The 22,405-nt window shown below is 42.2% G+C and overlaps 1 protein-coding gene across 2 annotated transcripts in view; it reads right to left on the bottom strand.

Annotated features, from left to right (window-relative positions):
• The window catches only part of LOC132806698 (probable E3 ubiquitin-protein ligase HERC1), a 343,050-nt gene that overhangs the window by 303,474 nt on the left and 17,171 nt on the right, over positions 1–22,405 (bottom strand). For both annotated transcript variants that reach the window (XM_060821274.1, XM_060821268.1), the window contains exons 2-3: positions 10,436–11,368; positions 9,455–9,550 (exon numbers count right to left, since the gene is read on the bottom strand). In XM_060821274.1, coding sequence (XP_060677257.1) covers positions 9,455–9,550; positions 10,436–11,353 — 1,014 coding nt within the window. In that variant the 5' untranslated portion in view covers positions 11,354–11,368. The remainder of the gene's footprint in view (positions 1–9,454; positions 9,551–10,435; positions 11,369–22,405) is intronic.

Raw genomic sequence — 22,405 nt, forward strand, 5'->3', positions numbered from 1 at the left:
CATGGAGTTGGGAATAGCGCATTAGCATTGGTTATCAGAGAGAAAACAAAGAATGAGGATAAGTGGAGCATTTTCAAGTTGGGAGGCAAAAATGGAGTGCTGCATCATTCAGTAATGGGCTGTCAGCAATTTACAATCTGTGCTAATCAAGAGAATAACATTTCGATTTGCTGATGACGCAAAGTGGGAATGTAAGATAATAAGGACTTGTAACTAACTGAGCCATAGGCCAAGAAATATAAATTGGGGAAGTATGAGATTATTCACTTACTAACAAGAATGTAATGACAAAATACTTCAGTAAAGGGTAGAAATTTTTTAAAATCTTGATGTACTGAGTCTTGGGTGTAACCATTTGGGAACACAAAGTTTGCCAGCAGGTGCATCAAGCAATTGGAAAGCTGAATGGTGCATTGACCTTTATTACTAGGGATTAGAATGCAAGGTTGCTGCAATTAGGCAATGAGCCTTTCATGAAAATAGGATTGGAATAGCTAAGTGGTTGGCACAGACTGAACGGGTTGAAGGGCCTTTTTCTGTAAAGTGTACAGATTTGCTCTCCATATCAAAAGGAACAGTGCACTTTCTTCAAAAGTGGTTCACTGAGGGTTCATTAAATTGTTTCCTGGGGTGATAGGGTTGGTCAATGACGAAAAGTTGAATAAACCAGGCCTGTGTTCTCAACAGGCAGATTTGAGGGGCCAAATGATCTACCTATTTCTTTTGAAACATACAAGAGTAGCTACATATACAAGTACAGGCAGTAATTGGGAGTTATTGGAGTAGAGGTACTGTCATTAGACTAGTAATCTAGCGATCCAGGCTAATGCTCTGGGAACAGGGGTTAGAATTCCACCACAGGTGGTAAAAATTAATATCAATTAATAATTTTAGTATCTAAAATTTAATGTTGACCATTAAAACACTCAAGAAAATCCATGTAGTTCACTATTGCTTTCGAGGGAAAGAAGCCCAGCTATCCTTACCTGGTCAAACCTATATTAACCTTTAAATGCCTTTTAAAATGGCTACAATTCCTTCCAATAGAAGGAATAAATCCACTCAGACTACCTACAAGGCATCAGAAATGACAACAGCAGACACAGCCGTGTTGACTGCATGAGATCCTACAAACCCTATCATTATGCCAAAATTGAGAGAGTTGTCCCATAGACCAATCAAATTAGACAGTCATTCTCATGGAATCAACTTATAGACAAGATCAGACACCACCATTGCAAAGTGGTATACAGTAGGAACGAGGTAGCCTGGGTACTCAATATCAGCTCTGGACCCTCATGAGCACATCTGGTCAAACATGGACAAGGAAATCCCCTGATCATAAATAACCACGCGCACCACACACATCGCAAAGCATTCGGGCTGATGAATTGATTCTCTGTCATGTTGAACACCACTGTAGGATTCACTGAAAGTGGTAAGAGCACAGAATGTACTCTGGCTGCTGGACTGCAAAGTTCATTGCCAACAGAAGTTTGGCAAAACCATGACTGACCAAACCTGAAAGGCCATAGATGCTATAGATGCTAAACTGAGCCCACAACTGATGGTGAGGGAACGAACATAAAAAGGTAAAAGGTATTGATCTCATCCTCAGCCTACCTCTAGCAGATGCGTCTCATATGAACCAATAGGAGGTAGAGTCATACAGCACAGTAAAGGCCCGACGGCCCACTGGCTGTGCCAGCCTACCTACAGTAAACTCACTTTGCAGGACTTGGCCCATGGCCCTGAATATCACAATATCTCAAGTGCTAAAGTTTCCTGCCTCTAATACCCTCCCAGGAAGTACATTCCAGATTCCTATTATCCTCTGGGTGAAAAAGATTTTCTTCAAATATCCTCTAAATCCATTGCCTTTCATTTTGAAATTATGTCTCCTTTTATTAATCCATCAACAACGATGCTGTTTTGTAGTTTAAAATAGCCCAAAAGAACTACAGATGCTGGAATTCAGAAAGGAAAACAGAGATTGCTGGAAAAAGTCAGCAAGTTTTGTAGAGAGAAATCAGTGAAGATTTTAGGTCCAGTGACCCGGTTTGAAGGACCACTTAACCCAAAACATGAACGGATTTCTCTCCACAGATGCAACCAGGGCTTGCTGACTTTTTCCCAGCAATTTCTATTTTTGCTTCCTATTCATCTTGTAGATGCTTCTCAATCAAGTCCCCCATCAGCTTTCTCTGCTTGAAAGAAAACAATCAGAGCCTTCCAGCCTCCCTTCATAGATAAAATTATTCTGCCAAAGCAACATCCTGGTAAATATTCGCTGCATCCCTTCCAGTGCAATCACACTGTACAAGTACACAGGCAACCATAACTGTACACAGTATTCCAGCTGTAGCCTAACCAGAGTTCTGAACACCTCCAACATAACCACCATGTAATCTGAAACGACTGATATAGGCAAGTGTCTTGTATGCTTTCTTAATTGCCTATTACATGAGAACATAAAAATGAGAGCAAGCATAGGCAATTCAGCCCCTCATTATGGCCTCAACTCCCCGTAACCCTTCAACTATTTTTAAAAGTTTATCTCCTCGTTATATGTCCCATCATTCACACACACTTGAGTAGTGAATTCCACAGATTCAGAATCCCTTGAGAAGTAATTTCTCATTTCAGATTTAAATCTGCTACACATAATGCTAAAACGATGTAGGATTGCTCTTGTTTTAGGAAGCCCCACACAAGGAAATATCTTTTGTATGTCTCTCCTGGTCAATTATTTCAGTTACGTGTAAGAATGATAGGGTGGAGAGAATAGGCAATTTTATCTTTCCAAACACAGACTGGGACTGCCATAGTGTTAAGTGTTTAGACGGAAAGGAATTTGTTAAGTGTGTACAAGAAAAAATTCTGATTCAGTAAATGGATGTACCTACTAGAGAAGGTGCAAAACTTGACCTACTCTTGGGAAATTAGGCAGGGCAGGTGACTGGGGTGTCAGTGGGGGAGCACTTTGGGGCCTGAGACCATAATTCTATTAGTTTTAAAATAGTGATGGAAGAGGATAGACCAGATCTAAAAGTTGAAGTTCTAAATTGCAGGAAGGCTAATTTTGATGGTATCAGGCAAGAACTTTCAAAAGCTGATTGGGGGCAGATGTTTGCAGGTAAAGGGACGGCTAGAAAATGGAAAGCCTTCAGAAATGCAATAACCAGGGTCCAGAGACCGTATATTCCTGTTAGGGTGAAAGGAAAGGCTGGTAGGTATAGGGAATGCTGTATGATGAGAGAAATTAAGGGTTTGGTTAAGAAAAAGGAGGAAGCATATGGATAGATCGAGTGAATCCTGAGAAGAGTATAAAGGCAGTAGAGTATACCTGAGAGGGAAATCAGCAGAGCAAAAAGGGGACAGGAGATAGTTTTGGCAAATAGGGTAAGGAGAATCCAAAGGATTTTTACAAATATATTAAGGACAAAAGGGTAACTATGGTGACATTAGAGCCCCTTAAAGATCAGCAAGATGACCTTTGTGTGGAGACACAGTAGATGGGGGAGATATTAAATTAGTATTTTGCAGGTGTATTTACTGTGGAAATGTACATGGAAAATAAAGAATGTGGGGAAATAATGACCATATTACAGAGGAGGAAATGCTGGATTCTATGCTGAAACGCATAAAAGTGGATGGATCCCCAGGACCTGAATTGGTGAACTCTAGAACTTTGTGGAAAGCTAGGGAACTGATTGCAGGGTCTCTTGCTGAGATATTTGTATCATCGATAGTCACAGGTGAGATGCCAGAACACTGGAGGTTGACTAATGTGGTGCCACTATTTAAGAAAATTGTTAAGGACTAGCCAGGGAACTATACAGCGATGAGCCCGACATCAGTGGTGGGCAAGTTGTTGGAGAGAATCCTGAGGGGCAGGATGTTCATGTCGGAGGCTGAGGGGTGACCTTATAGAGGTTTACAAAATTATCAAGGGCATGGATAGGGTAAATAGGGAAAGTCTTTTCCCTGGGGTCGGGGAGTCCAGAACTAGAAGGTATAGGTTTAGGGTGAGAGGGGAAAGATATAAAAAGAGACCTACGAGGCAACTTTTTCACACAGAGGGTGGTACGTGTATGGAATGAGCTGCCAGATGATGTGGTGGAGGCTGGTACAATTGCAACATTTAAGAGGCATTTGGATGGGTATATGAATAGAAAGGGTCTGGAGGGATATGGGCCGGGTGCTGGCAGGTGGGACTAGAGTGCGTTGGGATATCTGGTTGGCATGGATGGGTTGGACCGAAGGGTCTGTTTCCATGCTGTACATCTCTATGACTCTCTCTCTTCTTCCTTAGGTTGACGTTTTCTCTTATTTCTATAACATTTTCCTTGATATGAGGAATATAATCACTTGTGTGTTCAGAAATGGCCCCTTAAATATCTGCCACTGTCTCCTAATCCATTCCTTAGTTTAATCTACCAAGTCACTTGGTTAGTTCAGCTTTAATTTCTACATAGTTGTCTTTATTTAAGTTTTAGTCTTAGACCAATTCTACTCCTTTTCAAACTTGATATAGAATTCACATTGTGGTAACTGCTTCTTAGCTTGATAGCTATGCAGTATCATTTCAATGTGTTAATGTGCACAGCTGATTTTTCCTGTGATCTGTAGTGGCAACCAGATAATTCACTTACTGACATTTTTAATTACCTTGTATGGAGCACTGAATCTTGACTTCAGAAGTCCTCCTTATAAATATACTAATGCTTTGTGACTCACTTTGGAAAAAGTAACAAGGCACGGGTGTACTCAATGAATGGCAAGACACTAGGAAGCTCAGCAAAGCAGAGATCTTGGGGTACTTATCCACATACCCCACTGTGACTGGACAGATTAATAGGTTAGGTGAAAAGGCAAAAATTTTGCTGATGAAGTTTAGTATGGATGAGTGTGACATTATCCATTCTGGTAGAAAAAACACTTATTTAAATGTTGAAAAACTTCAGAGTGCTTTGCTGCAGAGGGATCTGGGTATCCTCATGGATGAGTTGCAGAAAATATGAATGCAGCAGTTAACAAGAAAAGTAAATGAAATTTTGGTATTTATTGCTAAGGGCCAACTTGTCCATGCCAAACAGATATTCCACCCCAATCTAGTCCCACCCACCAGCACCCGGCCCATATTCCTTCAAGCCTTTCCAATCATATACCCATCCAGATGCCTTTTAAATGTTGCTAGCCTCCACCACTTCCTCTGGCAGCCCAATCCACACGCTCACCACTTTCTGCATGAAAAAGATGTCCCTTAAGTCTCTCTTTTAAATCTTTTCCCTCTCACCCTAAATCTATGCCCTTTAGTTCTGGACTTCCCCACCCTAGAGAACAGAGACCTTGTCTATTTAATCTAACCATGTCCCTCAGGATTTTATAAACCTCTATAAGATCAATACTCTGACCAATAAAGGAAAGCATATCAAACACCTTCTTCACTATCCTATCTACCTGTGACTCCACTTTCAAGGAGCTATGAACCTGCACTCCCAGGTCTCTTTGTTCAGCAACGCTCCCTAGGACCTTACCATTAAGTGTATAAGTCCTGCTAAGATTTGCTTTCCCAAAATGCAGCACATCGCATTTATCTGAATTAAACTCCATCTGCCACTTGTTAGCCCACTGGCCCATCTGGCCAAGATCCTGTTGTAATCTGAGGTAACCTCTTCGCTGTCCATTACATCTCCAATTTTGGTATCATCGGCAAGCTTACTAACTGTACCTCTTAAGCTCGCATCCAAATCATTTATGTAAATGACAAAAAGTAGAGGACCCAGCACTGATCCTTGCGGCACTCCACTGGTAACAGGCCTCCAGTCTGAAAAACCACCCTCCACCACCATCCTCGGTCTTCTACCTTTGAGCCAGTACTGTATCCAAATGGCTAGTTCTCCCTGTATTCTGTGAGATCTAACCTTGCTAACCAGTCTCCCATGGGAACCTTGTCAAACGTCTTACAGAAGTCCATTTGGATCACATCTACCACTCTGTGCTCATCAATCCTCTTTGTTACTTCCTCAAAAATGTAATCAGGTTTGTGAGACACAATTTCCCACGCACAAAGCCATGTTGACTATCCCTAATTAGTCCTTGCCTTTCCAAATACATGTGCATCCTGTCCCTCAGGATTCCCTCCAACAACTTGCCCACCACCGAGGTCATGCTCACTGGTCTATAGTTTCCTGGCTTGATTTACCACCTTTCTTAAACAGTTGGACCAGGTGAGTGGCAGGTCAGGTGACTAATCAGAATATAAAAACAGCACAGGATGACTAAAAAGGTTAATCAGAATGAACAAATTCAAGTGTGAGGAAAAGTTAGCTAGAAATCTAAAAATAAATATTAACAAGAATCTTTACAGGTACCTAAAATAAAAGTAGTAAATGGGAGTGCTGGTCCTTCAAAGAGAGAGAGAATGGCAAGTTATTAGATAATAAGTAAATAGCAAATTAAATTAGTAAGTATTTCACTTATGTCTTCATGATGGAGGATACAAAAAAAATGTCAGTACTAACCGCCAATCAGGAGGTAGAAGGGAAAGAGAAGTTTTACAAGATTAGTAACGAGGGAAGCAAACTGATGGAGCTGTGCGCTGACAAGACTCTGGTTCAGATGGACTTTATCCTAGGGACCCATCCTGAAGAAGGATCACTGGACTCAAAACGCTAACTCTGCTTTCTTTCCACAGTAAAAAGTGAGGTCTGCAGATGCTGGAGATCAGAGCTGAAAATGTGTTGCTGGTTAAAGCACAGCAGGTCAGGCAGCATCCAAGGAACAGGAAATTCGACGTTTCGGGCCAGAGCCCTTCATTCCTGATGAAGGGCTCTGGCCCGAAACGTCGAATTTCCTGTTCCTTGGATGCTGCCTGGCCTGCTGTGCTTTAACCAGCAACACATTTTCAGCTTTCTTTCCACAGATGCTGCCAGACCTGAATTTATCCAGCAATTTTTAATTTTGTGATTTCCTGAATCCATGCTTGTATCATTTATTTCTTCATCCTAGGGTCATTGTTAATGTTAACTTTAAATTTGCTAGGTCAAGAAAGGTTCCATCAGCAGCAAATATAACCCTCCTATTCAAGAAGGGTCATAAAAACAGAAACTATAGGCCAGTTAGCTTGACATTTATTGCAAGGAAAGTATTAGAATCAATCATGAAATACATTATAGCTGCACACTTCAAAAACAATGTATTTGGGAAGACACAGTCTGGTTTCATGACCGAGAAACCATATTTAATTTATTAAATAGACTTATTTGAAGAAGTAACATGGACTGTTGATCAAAAGGAGCCAGTAAATGTACTGTACTTGGTTTTCCAGGAGGCATTTGATAAGATGTCACAACAAACATAACTGTTGAAAATAAAAGCTCATGCTGTAGAGCATAACATATTAGTCTAGATAAAGAAAACAGATATGCATAGCAAGTTTTCTGTAATTGGCAGGACGTGATGAATGGAGTCCTGCAAGGTTTGGTGCTAGGTACTCCACCTTTTACAATTTACATCAATAACAACTTCAATATTCACTCTCTCCAGTACTGGCTCATAATGGCAACAATGTGTACCATCTACATGATGCACTGCAACAATTCAACAAGGCTTCTTTGGCAACACTTTCAAATCTGCAACCTCTATCACCTAGAAGGATAAGAGCAGTAGGTGCATGGCACCATCACCTGTCATTTCTCCTCCAACCCACACATTATCCTGACTTAGAACTATATCTCTGTTCTGTCACTTTGGCTGGGTCAAAATCCAGGAACTTCCTCCTTAACAGCACTGAGCTTGAACCTACAGTATAGATTACAGTGATTCAAAGCAGCAGCTCATGACCACTTTCTCAAGTGCAGTCACAGATGATCACTAAACATTCAGATAGTCAGTGATGCCCACATTCTGGGATTAATTTTAAAATTTCTGAAGGACCTTAACAGGTTAAGCAGAGGTTATTTCTCCTGATCGTGGAATTTACAAGGAGGAAAGCTTTATGGATTGAGGTTGATTACTTAGAATTGAAAAGATTATTGGCTTCAATCAGAAGTTTCTGAACTTATGGAATTCTCTACCATGGAACTTTGCTCATGTTTGAGCTTAATTTCTTCAAAGCTGTGACCAAGATTTTGGTTTCTCAAGAAATTAAATGATATGGGGAAGAGGCATAAAAATTTGAGTTGAAGCAGAAGATCAAGAGAGATCACACTGAGTCACAAACAAAATCTAAAGGGCCAAACAGTCTGACCCTGCTCCAATCTTCATATGTCTTGCGGAAGTTACTAAACTTGTATGTGAAGCTCAAACTTGTAGTTTTGTTTATTTGTGGCCTTTTGACAACTCCAGAATTAAAATTTTGCCACAAATGCCTGAAAGTATTAAATTATTTGACTACTTTGAAATTTAATTAATGTTTTGAAAATTATTGATAGTCAAAAGCAATGGTTAGTGAACAGACTTGGAAGGGTAAAATAGACTACCTAGGAATGAATAAATTCAGCCAATGAGTTCTCAGTAAATGCAAGTACACAATGGACTGTACCTTGAACTAATTAATCAGACACTGAAGGCTACCACAGAATTTGGGGGATGAAAGAGCTCTCACTGTATCAATCTTCTCACTTTGCACTGCCACACTTAAGACACTTCCTCCAAAGGTACTAGTTTCCATTACATTTTGCCTGTCATGTGATAAGATTCCCACTATTTTTTTCAATAACAATTATTGTTGCATAATTATCTAGATTTCAAGATTTCCATCTCAAATCTTCAAATATATATCATGGCTGAAATTTAAAGAAACTGGTGGATGGGTCAACATCTACAGGACATGCATTTTAGACAAAAGTCAGAAAAATCTGGTTAGTTTACTCTCATGCTCTATTTTTTGCCTTTTAATCAACCTTTTCTTCTGAAGCAATGGCATGACGAGGTAAAATTTATTTGTGTTAAGATTAAGATTCAGACTGCATTGCAGAATGTAAGGATTTAAAAGTGGCGCTTGTGTGGTATTTTTGTTATTTGCTAGCTATCAGCACAAAATTGGGTGTTGTCCAGGGTAGAAAGTAGTAATCAGGAGGAAGTTTCTTTGCCTATGTTTGACATCATTCTGTGAGACTTCATAGGTCTAGAATCAATACTAATGACACCTAGGGCACTTCCTTTCTGTATGCATACAATTGTGTCATCAGCTCTGGTGGGTCTGTTTTTCTGGTGGGACAGGACATACCTAGGAATGCTAATTGTAGTGTTTGTGACATTGTTGTAAATGGTCTCCCTTTGTGCTGTAACTGTTCTAGAACTCTGAGCCATCAAAAAACATAAAACTACTGACAATTAAAATTACCCATGTTAAATGAATATCACGAAACAAATGATGGGGACAACATGCATCAATTTTAGATTATGTTGCCAATATATAAATTAAACACAAAAAGAAATGACAAACCTCTTCAAAAAGACAAATTGCTGCATTGGAAAGAGAACACATCCCATCTGGGGTCTTCTTGAGCTCTTGATTCTGTAGATTATCCACATATGCATTCTAGGAGTTAAAACACATCAAATAATCAGCATGTTTGGTCCTAAGTATTTTTTTTTCCTTAGAAGAGTAGTGAACAGAAGTAAACAAATGAAGTGGGTAAAGTCAAACTACTTCTTTTACAACCTGAATTAGCAATGACAGTTTAGTACATGTGATTTTACTCTTTAAAAAAGCATAAAAATAGAATAAGCCACATTTTCCCTAGTGAAAGCATAACATTTACATTCAGTGGGGAAGGGAGTACTAAAAGAAAGATGGAAAACATTGTGAAAAGAATGAAAAGCAGACCAGGTGAATAGTAAAAACAGAAAAATGAGAAAATATGTCTCCTTTCCATTTCACCCTCTCTTCCGTTGCTTAGAATGTGAAAAGAAATATCTATGGCTAATCCCAGCAAGCAGATTTGATGAATGTATTATTGTATTAAAACAAAGTCACAATTCAAATATGATGATTTCCTTTGTTTTGACTAACAAGATGTATATTCGCTTCATTCAAGTGATTGGATAACTTGTTTTTTAAATGGAAAAACAGACGTACATTATAAGCAGTAGCTTGGACTCAGTTCTTCAAATTCTTTAATTTGTTAATTTAAGATGAATCTGTGCAAGAATCTTCTCTGCAGCTCAAATAAATTACTTAAGTGACTTTCTATTTTTAAAATTCCCAGTTTAAGTAGTATATAGAAGAACAGAACTACAAAGGAGAAGAGGTACCAGTACAATGTGATTAGATTTTAATTTGTTTCTGGTGCAATTTTTGGTGATCATTTTATAATGAAGTAAAAGGAAATCAGAACATCAAAATAGCAAATTAAGTGTTTACTTGCTAAGCAACCTTCCATATACAGAAACAAAGTCTATCTTGGATAAATAAATCACTCACCGAACAATGCTTCAGTTGCTCCAGTGATTTTATAAAACAATCATATCCAATCATTCCTTCCTTTTCTGATGCATTAGCAGCAGCTGCTGAAGCAGCCAATGCCACTTCAATCCATTCAAGTAGAAACTTCAAAGATCCACGCTGAACTGCAAGACCAAGGAGTAGCTCTGAAGCCAATCTTCGACCTTGACAGTCAGCACCAGAACTGGGCATGGTCATCTTCTTTAAAAATGTCGTAACTTGTGTGAGGCAGTCCAAACCTACCTGTGGGATTTTACTTTCATTTGCTAGAGAAAGTGGAGGTAGAGAATTGATAATTGTGCAGGCTGTGCACAAAACATCATTACACAGGCTCAAACTTGGATCTAACTTTGACTGTTGCCAATTTTGTTGAATTAGTGCAAACAGTAGGCTTAGGCCAGTCTTAACTCCCATCTCAATTAAAACATCAGTACCCGTTTTTGTTCTTGTATTCCTGACCAACACATCTCCTGGATCTAATCTGGTGTCAGAACTCTGCCTTTGTACTTGACGCTCCGGTCTGAACCTATCGTGATATTTGTTAGAAAGTGCATAAAATATTCTTTGAAGAGTCAGTAATCGCATGTGTAAGGCGACAGCAAAAGGTGAATTTCCAAAGACTGTTTTGGCCAAATTCTGTTGACTGTTGAGTAGTGCAGAGAGATACTGCTCACGTTCTTCCACAGCTGAAGACTCATGTTCAAAATCTGGCAACCGAGGATCAATCAAATGTTGGGCCTGTTGGGATATCCCTACCACTTCTTTGTTATGGAGCAACTTTTCATACAATGCAGAAGCACCTTCCCTTGTTGCTGTAGATTCACTGTCTTCCAAGGCCCAGGAACTATTCAGATGTTCAAGCCACTTCAGTATTACATTTGTGGGACATGTAACCATTTTCTACTGTTGAATCTGGAGAAAAAAGGAAAAAAAAAACACACACATGACTCCTCTTATTCTCTGTACAGAACCCACAGAATGAAGTCTAGTACCCTGCACAATTATTGTTATCCTTCCAAGGATGGATAAATCAAATGTTTAATAAAAAAAAGTCATGAACTCTATTTTAATTTGATTGAGAATTCGCAAAAGCAAAACAGGTCACTACCAAAATGCTCTATTCTGGTACTTATGCTCCATACCAGGCTTCTCCATCATTAAACGACCAGAGCAGGAGAAGACTATGTGGACCATTAAACTTGTACGAGCACCCAAGCTACAAATCTTCTCACAAACTTTGAACCATTAAACCTGTTCCACAATTCAATAAGATCATGGCTGATTGTGGAGAGAATGCTACAATCCATTCTTACCTTTTCCCTTTGCACCCCAAAACTCTTGATTCCTTTCTCAGTCAAAAATCATTAACTCAGCCTTGAATATATTCTGTGACTCAGGTATCAGTGCTTTCTGCAGAACAGAATGTCAAAAACTAACTAGGAGAAAGTGAGGACTGCAGATGCTGGAGATCAGAGTCGAAGAGAGTGGCACTTCCGAGAAGTAGGAGAGTCAACATTTCAAGCATAAGCTCTTCATCAGGAATGGCGGGGTGGACCAAGGGGCTGAGAGATAAATGGGTGGCGGTGGGGGAGAAAGGTAGCTGTGAATGCGATAAGTAGATGAAGCTGGGGGGGGGGGGGGGGGGGGGGGGGGGTTGAAGGTGATAGGTTGGAGAGAAGGGTGGAGTGGGTAAATAGGATGGAAGATGGACAGGTAGGACAGTGCAGAGATCGAAAGTTGGATCTGGGATAAGGTGGGGGGAGGAAAATGGGGAAACTGGTGAAATCCACATTGATCCAGTATGGTTGGAAGGCTGCAAGGTAGAAGATGAGGCATTCTTCCTCTAAGTGTCAAGTGGCTAGAGCTTGGCGATAGAGGAGGCCCGGGACTTGCATATCCTTGGCGGAGTGGGAGATTGGGGTTGAAGTGTTTGCCACAGGCGGTAGGGTTGTTTAGTGCGTGTGTCCCAGCGATGTTCTCTGAAATGTTCCACAAGTTGGCATCCTGTTTCCAATATAGAGGAGATCACATTGAGAGCAAAGGATATAGTAGATGACTTTGTGGAAGTACAGGTAAATCTCTGAGGGATGTGGAAGGATCCTTTGGGGCCTTGGACGGAGGTGAGGGGGCAGATGTCGGTGCAGGTTTGGCATTTGTTGCAGCAGCAGGGGAAAGTGCGAGGAACGGGGGGTGGGTTGTTTTGGGGTGTGAACCTAACAAGGGAGTCGCTGAGGGGATGGTCTCTCCAGAACGTAGATAGGGGTGGAGGAGTGAAATGTATCCCTGGTAGTGGGGTCTGTAGGTGACGGAAATGGCAGAGGATGATGCGTTGTATCCTGAAGTTGGTGGGGTGGAAGGTGAGGACCAGAGGGTTTCTCTCCTTGTTGCAATTGGAGGGGTGGGGTTCAAGGGCAAAGGTGTGAGAAGTGGAGGAGATACACTAGAGGGCGTCGACCACATAGGGAGGAAATTGCAGTCTTTGAAGGAGGCAGCCATCTGGGATGTTCCATGGTGGAATTGGTCCTCCTAGGAGCAGATGCGGTGGAGGCGGAGAAATTGGGAATAAGGGATAGCTTTTTTTTATATAGAAGGCAGGATGGGAGGAGGTGTAAATCAAGTAGCTGTGGATGCGAAGTAAATGTCCGTGTTGAGTCGGTCTCTGGAGATTGAAGGGGAGCGAGGTGTCCAAGATGGTCCAGGTGAGCTTGAGGGCAGGGTGGTTGGTGTTTGTGAAGTTGATGAACTATTCACACCTATCCGCCATGACAAAAACCTCCAAGCCGTCCATTTCTTCCTCTCCCACCGACCTAGCCAGTACTCTTCCACTGACGCTCTCATTCGAATGGCTGAACTGGTCAAAGAGTCATAGAGATATACAGCACAGAAACAGGCCCTTCGGTCCAACTCGTCCATGTCGACCAGATATCCCAACCCAATCTGGTCCCTTTTATATCTTACCCCTCTCATACTAAACCTATGCCCTCTAGTTCTGGACGCACCCAACACAGGGAAAAGACCTTACCTATTTATCCTATCCATGCCCTTCATAATTTTATAAACATCTACAAGGTCACCCCTCATGCTCTGACGCTCCAGGGAAAACAGCCACAGCCTATGCAACCTTTCCAGATAGCTGAAGTCCTCCAAACCTGGCAACATCCTTGTAAATCTTTTCTGAACCCTTTCATGTTTTACAACACCCTTCCGATAGGGAGGAGAACATAATTGCACACAACATTCCAAAAGTGACCTAATTAATGTCCTGTATGGCCACAACATGACCTCCCAACTCCTGTACTCAATACTCTGGCCAATAAAGGAAAGCATATCAAACGCCACCTTCACTATCCTATCTACCTGCGACTCTACTTTCAAGGAGCTATGAACCTGCACTCCAAGGTCTCTTGTTCAACAACACTCCCTAGGACCTTACCATTAAGTGTATATGTCCTGCTAAGATTTGCTTTCCAAAAATGCAACACCTTGCATTTATCTAAACACAAACCCATCTGCCACTTCTCAGCCCATTGTAATCTGAGGTAACCTTCTTCACAGTCCACTACACCTCCAGTTTTGGGGTCATCTACAAACTTAGTAACTATACCTGTTATGCTCACATCTAAATAATTTATTTAAATGCCAAAATGTAGTGGACTCAGCAGGTATCCTTGTGGCACTCCACTGGTCACAGGCCTCTGGTCTGAAAACCAACCCTCCACCACCACCCTCTTTCTACATTTGAGCCAATTCTGAATCCAAATGGCTAGTTTTCCCTGTATTCCATGAGATCTAACCTTGCTAACCAATCTCCTATGGGGAATGTGTCAAACGCCTTACTGAAGTCCATATGGATCATGTCTAACGCTGTGCCCTCATCAATCCCCTTTGATGTCCTCAGGAGAAAGTGAGGAATGCAGTCCATCTTCCATTGCCCCCTATCCGCTCCAGCCTCCTCTCCGACCTATCACCTTCACCCCCATCTTCATCTACTTATCGCATTCACAGCTACCTTCCCACCCCCCTCATGTCCCAACCTCCTCGGGCCACCCCTCCATTCCTGATGGAGAGCTTATTCTCAAAAAGTCGACTCTCCTGTCAAACACTACCTGTGATCAGAGAGGAAATTCCTCCTTGTTTGTCTTAAATGTGATAGCCCTTATTTTTAAATTGTGCCCACACAGTTCCTCCACGAAAGGCAACATTGTCTCAGCTACCCTATCAAAACCCTTTAGAATTTTGCATATTCAAATAAAATCACTCTCATTCTTTTCAACTTGCTTATAGACCCTCGCTTAATCTTTCATCAAAACACAATCCCTTTCATCTTAGCCTGGTGAACCTCCTCTGACTATTTCCTCAAGTAAGTAGATTAAGACAGTTCACAGTACTTCAGGCTCAGTAGCACCGGTATGATACTCTACTTTTGTACTCCATCCCACTGAAACAAAGGCTATCATCAAGGCTTTGTAATTACTTTGTGTATTGGTCACCATCTGTCATAGTGGGATTCAAGCTATGTCCTCAGAACATAAGCCTGGTGATGACTCATAGTGACATTACTACTACGCTACTGCGGTCCCACTTAAACCAAAGACCTTTTGCAGACTCTTTGTATCCTGCTCACATGTTGTGTGTGGTACCTTTTTGAATGCTGCTTGGAAATTCAAACACACTACACTACATCTACTGGTTCCCCTTTATCAACTCTGTTACATTCTCAGACAACTTTGATGAATTTGTTAAATATAATTTCTCTTCCATGAAACATGTTCACTCTGACTTTGTTATGATTTTATAAATGTCCCACTATTTCTTCCTTACTAATGTATTACAGTTTTGCCAAGTGATGGTCAGTACAACTGATCTATATAGCTTCCTACTTTCTGTTTCCCACTGTCTTGAAAAGAGGTGCAACATTTCTAGTTTTCCAAGCACTGCAACCTTTTCAGAGTCTAGGGAATTTTAGAAGATACACAACCAATATATCCACTGTTCCTGTAGCCACATATTTTAAAACTTTAGGATGCAGGCTATCATGTCAAAGGGATTTGTCAGTCTGTAGTTCCATTAGCATTCATTGTAGCTTCTCTTTAGTAATTATGATTGTTTTAAATTCCTCCCTCCTTATGCCTCAGTTTCCATTATTTTCACAATGTTTCTTGATACTCTAAACAAAAGTACATCCTATTAAAAAAAGAATGAAGTATCCCAGGACATTAAGAATTGTCTTAAAGTAAAAGATGCACAATGGTATAAGGATTACTAGCAGACAAAAGGTTTGAAAAATTTTCAAAACCAGAAAGAGAAAGAGGAAGAAAATGAGCATGTGAGAAAACTAGCCATTTCCTGGCTTCCAATGATCAATTCACTAGTCTCGACATCACATTTGCTGAGCTTATCCTTTTCATATGTCTATAGAAATGTTTATTGTCTTTTCTTACTATTTTTCCAGGGAGGAAAGAGGAAGAAATATGCTAAGAGTTGCAAAGCAAGGCTACAGTACTGAGTCGAGAATGTGGTGCTGGAAGAGCACAGCAGGTTAGGCAGCAGGAAAATGGACATTTCGGGCATAGATCCTTCATCCTGAATGAGTATTATGCATCAACGTTTATCAAGGAAAGTAATGAGAGAAAATAGAATCAGAAACAGAAATGGTAAAGGTGACAGATGGGGTGAATATTCACTTCAAAGTATATTCTCTCAAATGGGAAGGCAAAACAAACAAATCCAGCGTTCCCTGAATGAAAAAAGGTAGAAATTGATATTAGACAGAATAAAGTATGCTTATGACAGGTGTTAAGACAAGAAATACAATTGAGAACCAACAAAATTACTGAAAGTTTAGGAGAGGAGATGACAAAGCAAATAAGGTCAGTGCATTAAGTATAGGAGTTACTAGAAGCTGCCAGCCTGAGAAGGACCCTTTTATCCCCATTCTCTACAGGATTTACAAGGATACTACCAGGTTTGAGGGTCTGAGCTATACGGAAAAGCTAAGTAGGCTGGGGCTATTTTCCCTGAAGCTTTGGAGGCTGAGGAGTGACTGTATAGAAGTTTTTAAAATCATGAGGGGCATGGATACGATGAGTAGCTAAGGTCTTTTCCCCAGGATGGGAGTCCAAACTCGAGGGCATAGATTTAAGGTGAGAGGGGAAAGATTTAAGAGTGACCTATGGGGCAGTCTTTACACACAGAGAGTGGTACGTGGATGAAATGAGTCACCAGAGGAAATGGTGGAGGCTAGTACAATTACAACATTATAAAAAGGCATCTGGATGGGTACATGAATAGGAAGAGTTGAGAGAGATGGGTCATATGCTGGCAAATGGAACTAGGTTTATTTTGGATGTCTGGTCAGCATTGAACCAGAAGGTATGTGTCCGTGCCATACATCACTATGACTCTATAAGAGAAACAAAGAAATGGAGAAAAGGCTAGCAGCTAATAAAAAGGAGTCCCAAAGCCTTCCATTGTTCATTAGAATTTGGCCCAATCGCAAGGCCAATGTTCCAAGCATTTCAAGTAAACTCTGAAATCACAAAATCCACACACTGCAAAGACATCAGCCAGGTGCTAATGATAGTAGTACAATGTAAAAGACAACAGATATTCTGCACAGACACCCCCAACAACTTATTCACTTAAAGGTTTGCCCAGACAGAAAGGGACCAGGTCTTGTTAGACAATAAGTAACATTATCTGGACCAGTGGTGCTGGAAGAGCACAGCAGTTCAGGCAGCATCCAACGAGCAGCGAAATCTAAGTTTCGGGCAAAAGCCCTTCATCAGGAATAAAGGCAGTGAGCCTGAAGTGTGGAGAGATAAGCTAGAGGAGGGAGTGGGTGAGGAGAGAGTAGCATACAGTACAATGGGTGAGTGGGGGAGGGGATGAAGGTGATAGGTCAGGGAGGAGAGGGTGGAGTGGATAGGTGGAAAAGGGGCTAGACAGGTCGGACAAGTCTGGACAAGTCATGGTGACAGTGCTAAGCTGGAAGTTTGGAACTAGGGTGAGGTGGGGGAAGGGGAAATGAGGAAGCTGTTGAAGTCCACATTGATGCCCTGGGGTTGAAGTGTTCCGAGGCGGAAGATGAGGCGTTCTTCCTCCAGGCATCTGGTGGTGAGGGAACAGTGGTGAAGGAGGCCCAGGACCTCCATGTCCTCGGCAGAGTGGGAGGGGGAGTTGAAATGTTGGGCCATGGGGCGGTGTGGTTGATTGGTGCGGGTGTCCTGGAGCTGTTCCCTAAAGCGCTCCGCAGGGCAGGGAGGGTGGGTTGAAGGGGGGGGGGGGGCGTGGACCTGACCAGGTAGTCATGGAGGGAACAGTCTTTGCGGAAGGCGGAAAGGGATGGGGAGGGAAATATATCCCTGGTGGTGGAGTCTTTTTGGAGGTGGCGGAAATGTCGGCAGATGATTTGGTTTATGCAAAGGCTTGTAGGGTGGAAGGTGAGCACCAGGGGCGTTCTATTCTTGTTACGGTTGGAGGGATGAGGTCTGATGGCGGAGGTGCGGGATGTGGACGAGATGCGTTGGAGGGCATCTTTAACCAGGTGGGAAGGGAAATTGCGGTCCCTAAAGAAGGAGGCCATCTGGTGTGTTCTATGGTGGAGCTGGTCCTCCTGGGAGCAGATACGGCGGAGGCAGAGGAATTGGGAAAACGGAATGGCATTTTTGCAAGAGATAGGGTGGGAAGAGGTGTAATCCAGGTAGTTGTGGGAGTCGGTGGGTTTGTAAAAAATGTCAGTGCCAAGTCGGTCGTCATTAATGGAGATGGAGAGGTCCACGAAGGGGAGGGAGGTGTCAGAGATGGTCCAGGTAAATTTAAGGTCAGGGTGGAATGTGTTGGCGAAGTTGATGAATTGCTCAACCTCCTCGCGGGAGCACGAGGTGGCGCCAATGCAGTCATCAATGTAGCGGAGGAAGAGGTGGGGAGTGGTGCCGGTGTAACTACGGAAGATGGACTGTTCTACGTAGCCAACAAAGGGACAGGCATAGCTGGGGCCCATATGTGTGCCCATGGCTACCCCTTTGGTCTGGAGGAAGTGGGAGGATTCAAAGGAGAAATTTTTTAAGGGTGCGGACCAGTTCGGCCAAACGAATGAGAGTGTCGGTGGAAGGGTACTGTTGGGGACGTCTGGAGAGGAACAAACGGAGGGCTTGGAGGCCCTGGTCATGGCGGATGGAGGTATAGAGGGATTGGATATCCATGGTGAAGATGAGGCATTGGGGGCTGGGGAAACGGAAGTCTTGGAGGAGGTGAAGGGCGTGAATGGTGTCTCGAACGTATGTGGGGAGTTCCTGGACTGGGGGGATAGGACAGTATCGAGGTAGGTAGAGATGAGTTCAGCGGGGCAGGAGTATGCTGAGACAATGGGTGGGCCAGGGTGGTCAGGCTTGTGGATCTTGGGAAGGAGGTAGAACCGTGCAGTGCGGGGTTCCCGGACTATGAGTTTGGAAGCTGTGGGTGGGAGATCTCCTGAGGTGATGAGGTTCTGTATGGTTTGGGAGATGATGGTTTGGTGATGGGGTCATGGTCGAGGGGGCAGTAGGAAGAGGTGTCCTCGAATTGGCGTTTGGCTTCAGCGGTGTAGAGATCAGTGCACCAGACTATGACTGCGCCCCCTTTATCCGCTGGCTTAATGGTAAGGTTGGGATTGGAGCAGAGGGATTGGAGGGCTGCGTGTTGTGAGGGTGAGAGGTTGGAGTGGGGGGAGGGTGGTAGACAGGTTGAGGCGGTTAGTGTCTCGGCGGCAGTTGGAAATGAAGAGGTCAAGGGCAGATAATAGGCCAGCGCGGGGTGTCCAGGTGGATGCAGTGTGTTGGAGGTGGGCGAAGGGGTCCTCAGAAGGTGGGCAGGAATCAGTAGTATACCATCTAAATGTTTACTCATGTTTCAAACTATTAAGTGCATCTATATAATTGGCCAGAACTATAGAAAGTTCCACAAAACCATCTAAAAGATATGAAAACAGAGTTCACCTGCAGATCCCTCTCTCGGAACCATTCTTGGAATCATTTGAGACTATGGTGGTCTCCTCAGAAGGCAGATGGCAGAGACCAACTGACCATCCAGAAAGAGAGAGAGGAAGAAAGCAACTTCACACACACCCAGGGACCGAGCCACAGAAAGAGCAATTGCATAAAATTACAAGAGACTCAGGAAATGTTGTAACCTTAAAGGGCTAAATAGACTTCGGGGTAGTATGATAACTATTAAAGATTATTGTAATTTTATTCCTAATAAATTGGGATTATTTTGCTTTGGTACCAGCCTGTGTTCATATTGATTTGACTGCTTTGGTATTGTGGGACACCTGGTCAAATTCACTCATAATATTCTGGTCAGATTAGTCTGCAACTAGTTTAAATTGTAACAGACAAGATAATAAACAAGTGTTTATGGGTGAGTAGTGCTGATTAAAAAACTAAATTGGGATTTACATGGAGTTGGGGGCATGGCTGAGATGTTAAATGAATGGTCTATAATTAAAACAGTCAATTTAACTTCAGTGGTGGAGAAACTTCTAGAAACACTTATTCTGGCTAGAATTAGCAGGCACAAGGAAAAAGTTGGGTTGATTAGGAAGAGTCAGCATGGATTTCTAAGGGGAAATTATCGGAGATTTTTCTGAAAAGAGGTAACATGAAGGCTCTGTAGTAGAAAGGCAGCCCCCAGGTTGCGAACGGGTTCCCCTGAATCCGTGCACAAGTCAACTTGCATTCAAGTCAAAACCCAATGCTGGCCAATATAGTCATTTGTAAGTTCAGGAAATGTTTATATATTGGATCTTTAAAATTAGACCTCTGTGTGGGATTGTGTTTGCAAGTTGCATGTTTGTAAATTGGGGACTCACTGATCATGGATTTCTTGAAGGCATTTGATACATAGAAACATAGAAAATGTGAATAGGAGTAGGCTATGCAGCCCTTCATGCCTGTCTCACTATTTAATAACAGCATGGCTGATCATCTAACTCTGTACTCTGTTCCCACTTTTGTCCTATACTCTCTGAACCCTTTAGCCCTAAGAAATATATTTACCTGCTTCTTAAAAACATTCTCGAACATTTTCTGTGGCAGTGCCACAGACTTGAGGAAAATTATAGGTCGTTATGTAAAAGGGAAAGTAGCAACCTGGATATAATATTGGTTTAGTGACAGATAAGAGAACGATGGTAAGTAGATATTCTTACAGCTGGGGGAAGGTTTACAGAGGAGTTTGTAAAGGTCAAGTTGAGGGAAAGGGCAAATACATGGCAGATTAAGTATAATTTGGATATTATTATTATCTATATTATGTATTGCCATTATCTGAATGGTGGTAGATTGAAGATGGGGGAGATGCAGTGAGACCTAGGTGTCCTCATACACCAGTCACTGGTAGTAAGCATATAGGTGCAGCAGCTGGTGAAGATAGCAAATGATATGTTGGCTTCATTGCAGGAGTAAAATGCAGGAGCAGAGACATCTTGCTGCAGTTATACAGGGCTTGGTGAGGCCACCAAGAGTATTGTCTGCAGTTTTGGTTTCCTTATTTGAAAAATAATGGTCTGGCTTAGAGGGAATGCGGTGAACCGGATTCTACAATGGCAGACTTATGAAGAGGAAGTTTGAATCTGTTAGGACTACATTCACTGGGGTTTACGAGAGTAAGGGGCCTCTTAGAAGTTCAACAAAACTAGACTGGGTAAATGCAGGAAGGATGCTTTCAATGACTGGTGAGTCCTAAACCAGGGGTCACAGTCTAAATATATGGAGAAGGCCATTTAGGGCTGAGATGAGGAGAAATTTCTTCATCCATAGGGTGGTGAGCCTGTGAAATTCTCTGCCACAGAAAGCAGTCAAAATTAAAATAATGCTTAGGGGAGAGAATGGGAACAGGGTACTGAATTGGGTGATCAGCCAAGATCAGATGGAATAGCAGAGCACGCTCAGAGGGCTGAACTGCCTACTCTTATTTTGACGTTTATGACTCAAGAGGAAAACTCTTTGCTGGTTGAATTCATACCCAGCATAAAAGATGATGGTTGTGGTAGATGGAGATCAGTCATCACAAGTGCAGGATTTCAATGCTGGTGTCAGAGTCCTACAGCACGGAGACAGGCCTTCTGGCCCAAACTGGTCCATGCTGATCAAAATGTCCATCCACACTAACCACATTTCCCAGAACATATCCATCTAAACATTTTCTATCCATGTATTTGTCCAAATTCCTTTTAAATGTTGTCAATGCACCTTCCTCAGCCACTTCTGCTGGCAGCTCATTCCATGGGCGTACCACCTCTGTGTAAAAATACGTTGCCCATAAGGTTCCCTTTTATTCTTTCCCCTCGAACCTTGAACTGATGTCCTCTAGTCCTCGCTTCCCAAACCAGGAAAAAAAGACTCCAAATGCATTCATCCAATCCATGCCTCTCATGATTTTATACACTTCTATAAGACCTCTCTACTATCCACCCCCCAACCTTCAGTTTCCTATCTTTAAAGGAAAAAGTTGTAACTTGACCAACCTCTCCCGATAACTCAGACTGTCAAGCCTGGGCAACATCCTGGTAAACTTCTTCTGCACTCTTTCCAATTTAATAACATCCTTCCTATAACAAGGTGACCAAAATTGAACATAATACTCCAAGTACGACCTCACCAACATCCTGTACAACTGCAACATAACATCCCAACTTCTACACTCAATGCCCTGACTACTAAAGGCCAGTGTGCCAAAAAACATGTTCACTACCCTATCTGTGACTGCACTTTCGGAAACACGGATACAGCAGGGTGAGGATTGGATGTTTTAGGTTCCAGGGTTTAGATCTTTCTTTAAGAACAGGCAAGGCAGTAAAAGAGGGGGAGGCGTGGCCTTGTTAGTCAAGGATAGTGTTACTGTGGTTGAAAGAACTTTCCATAAGGTCTCGTATACTGAGGTAGTGTGGGCTGAGGTTAGAAACAGGAG

The sequence above is a fragment of the Hemiscyllium ocellatum genome, chromosome 1 (assembly GCF_020745735.1).
Source record: "Hemiscyllium ocellatum isolate sHemOce1 chromosome 1, sHemOce1.pat.X.cur, whole genome shotgun sequence".
Classification (NCBI taxonomy): Eukaryota; Metazoa; Chordata; class Chondrichthyes; order Orectolobiformes; family Hemiscylliidae; genus Hemiscyllium; species Hemiscyllium ocellatum.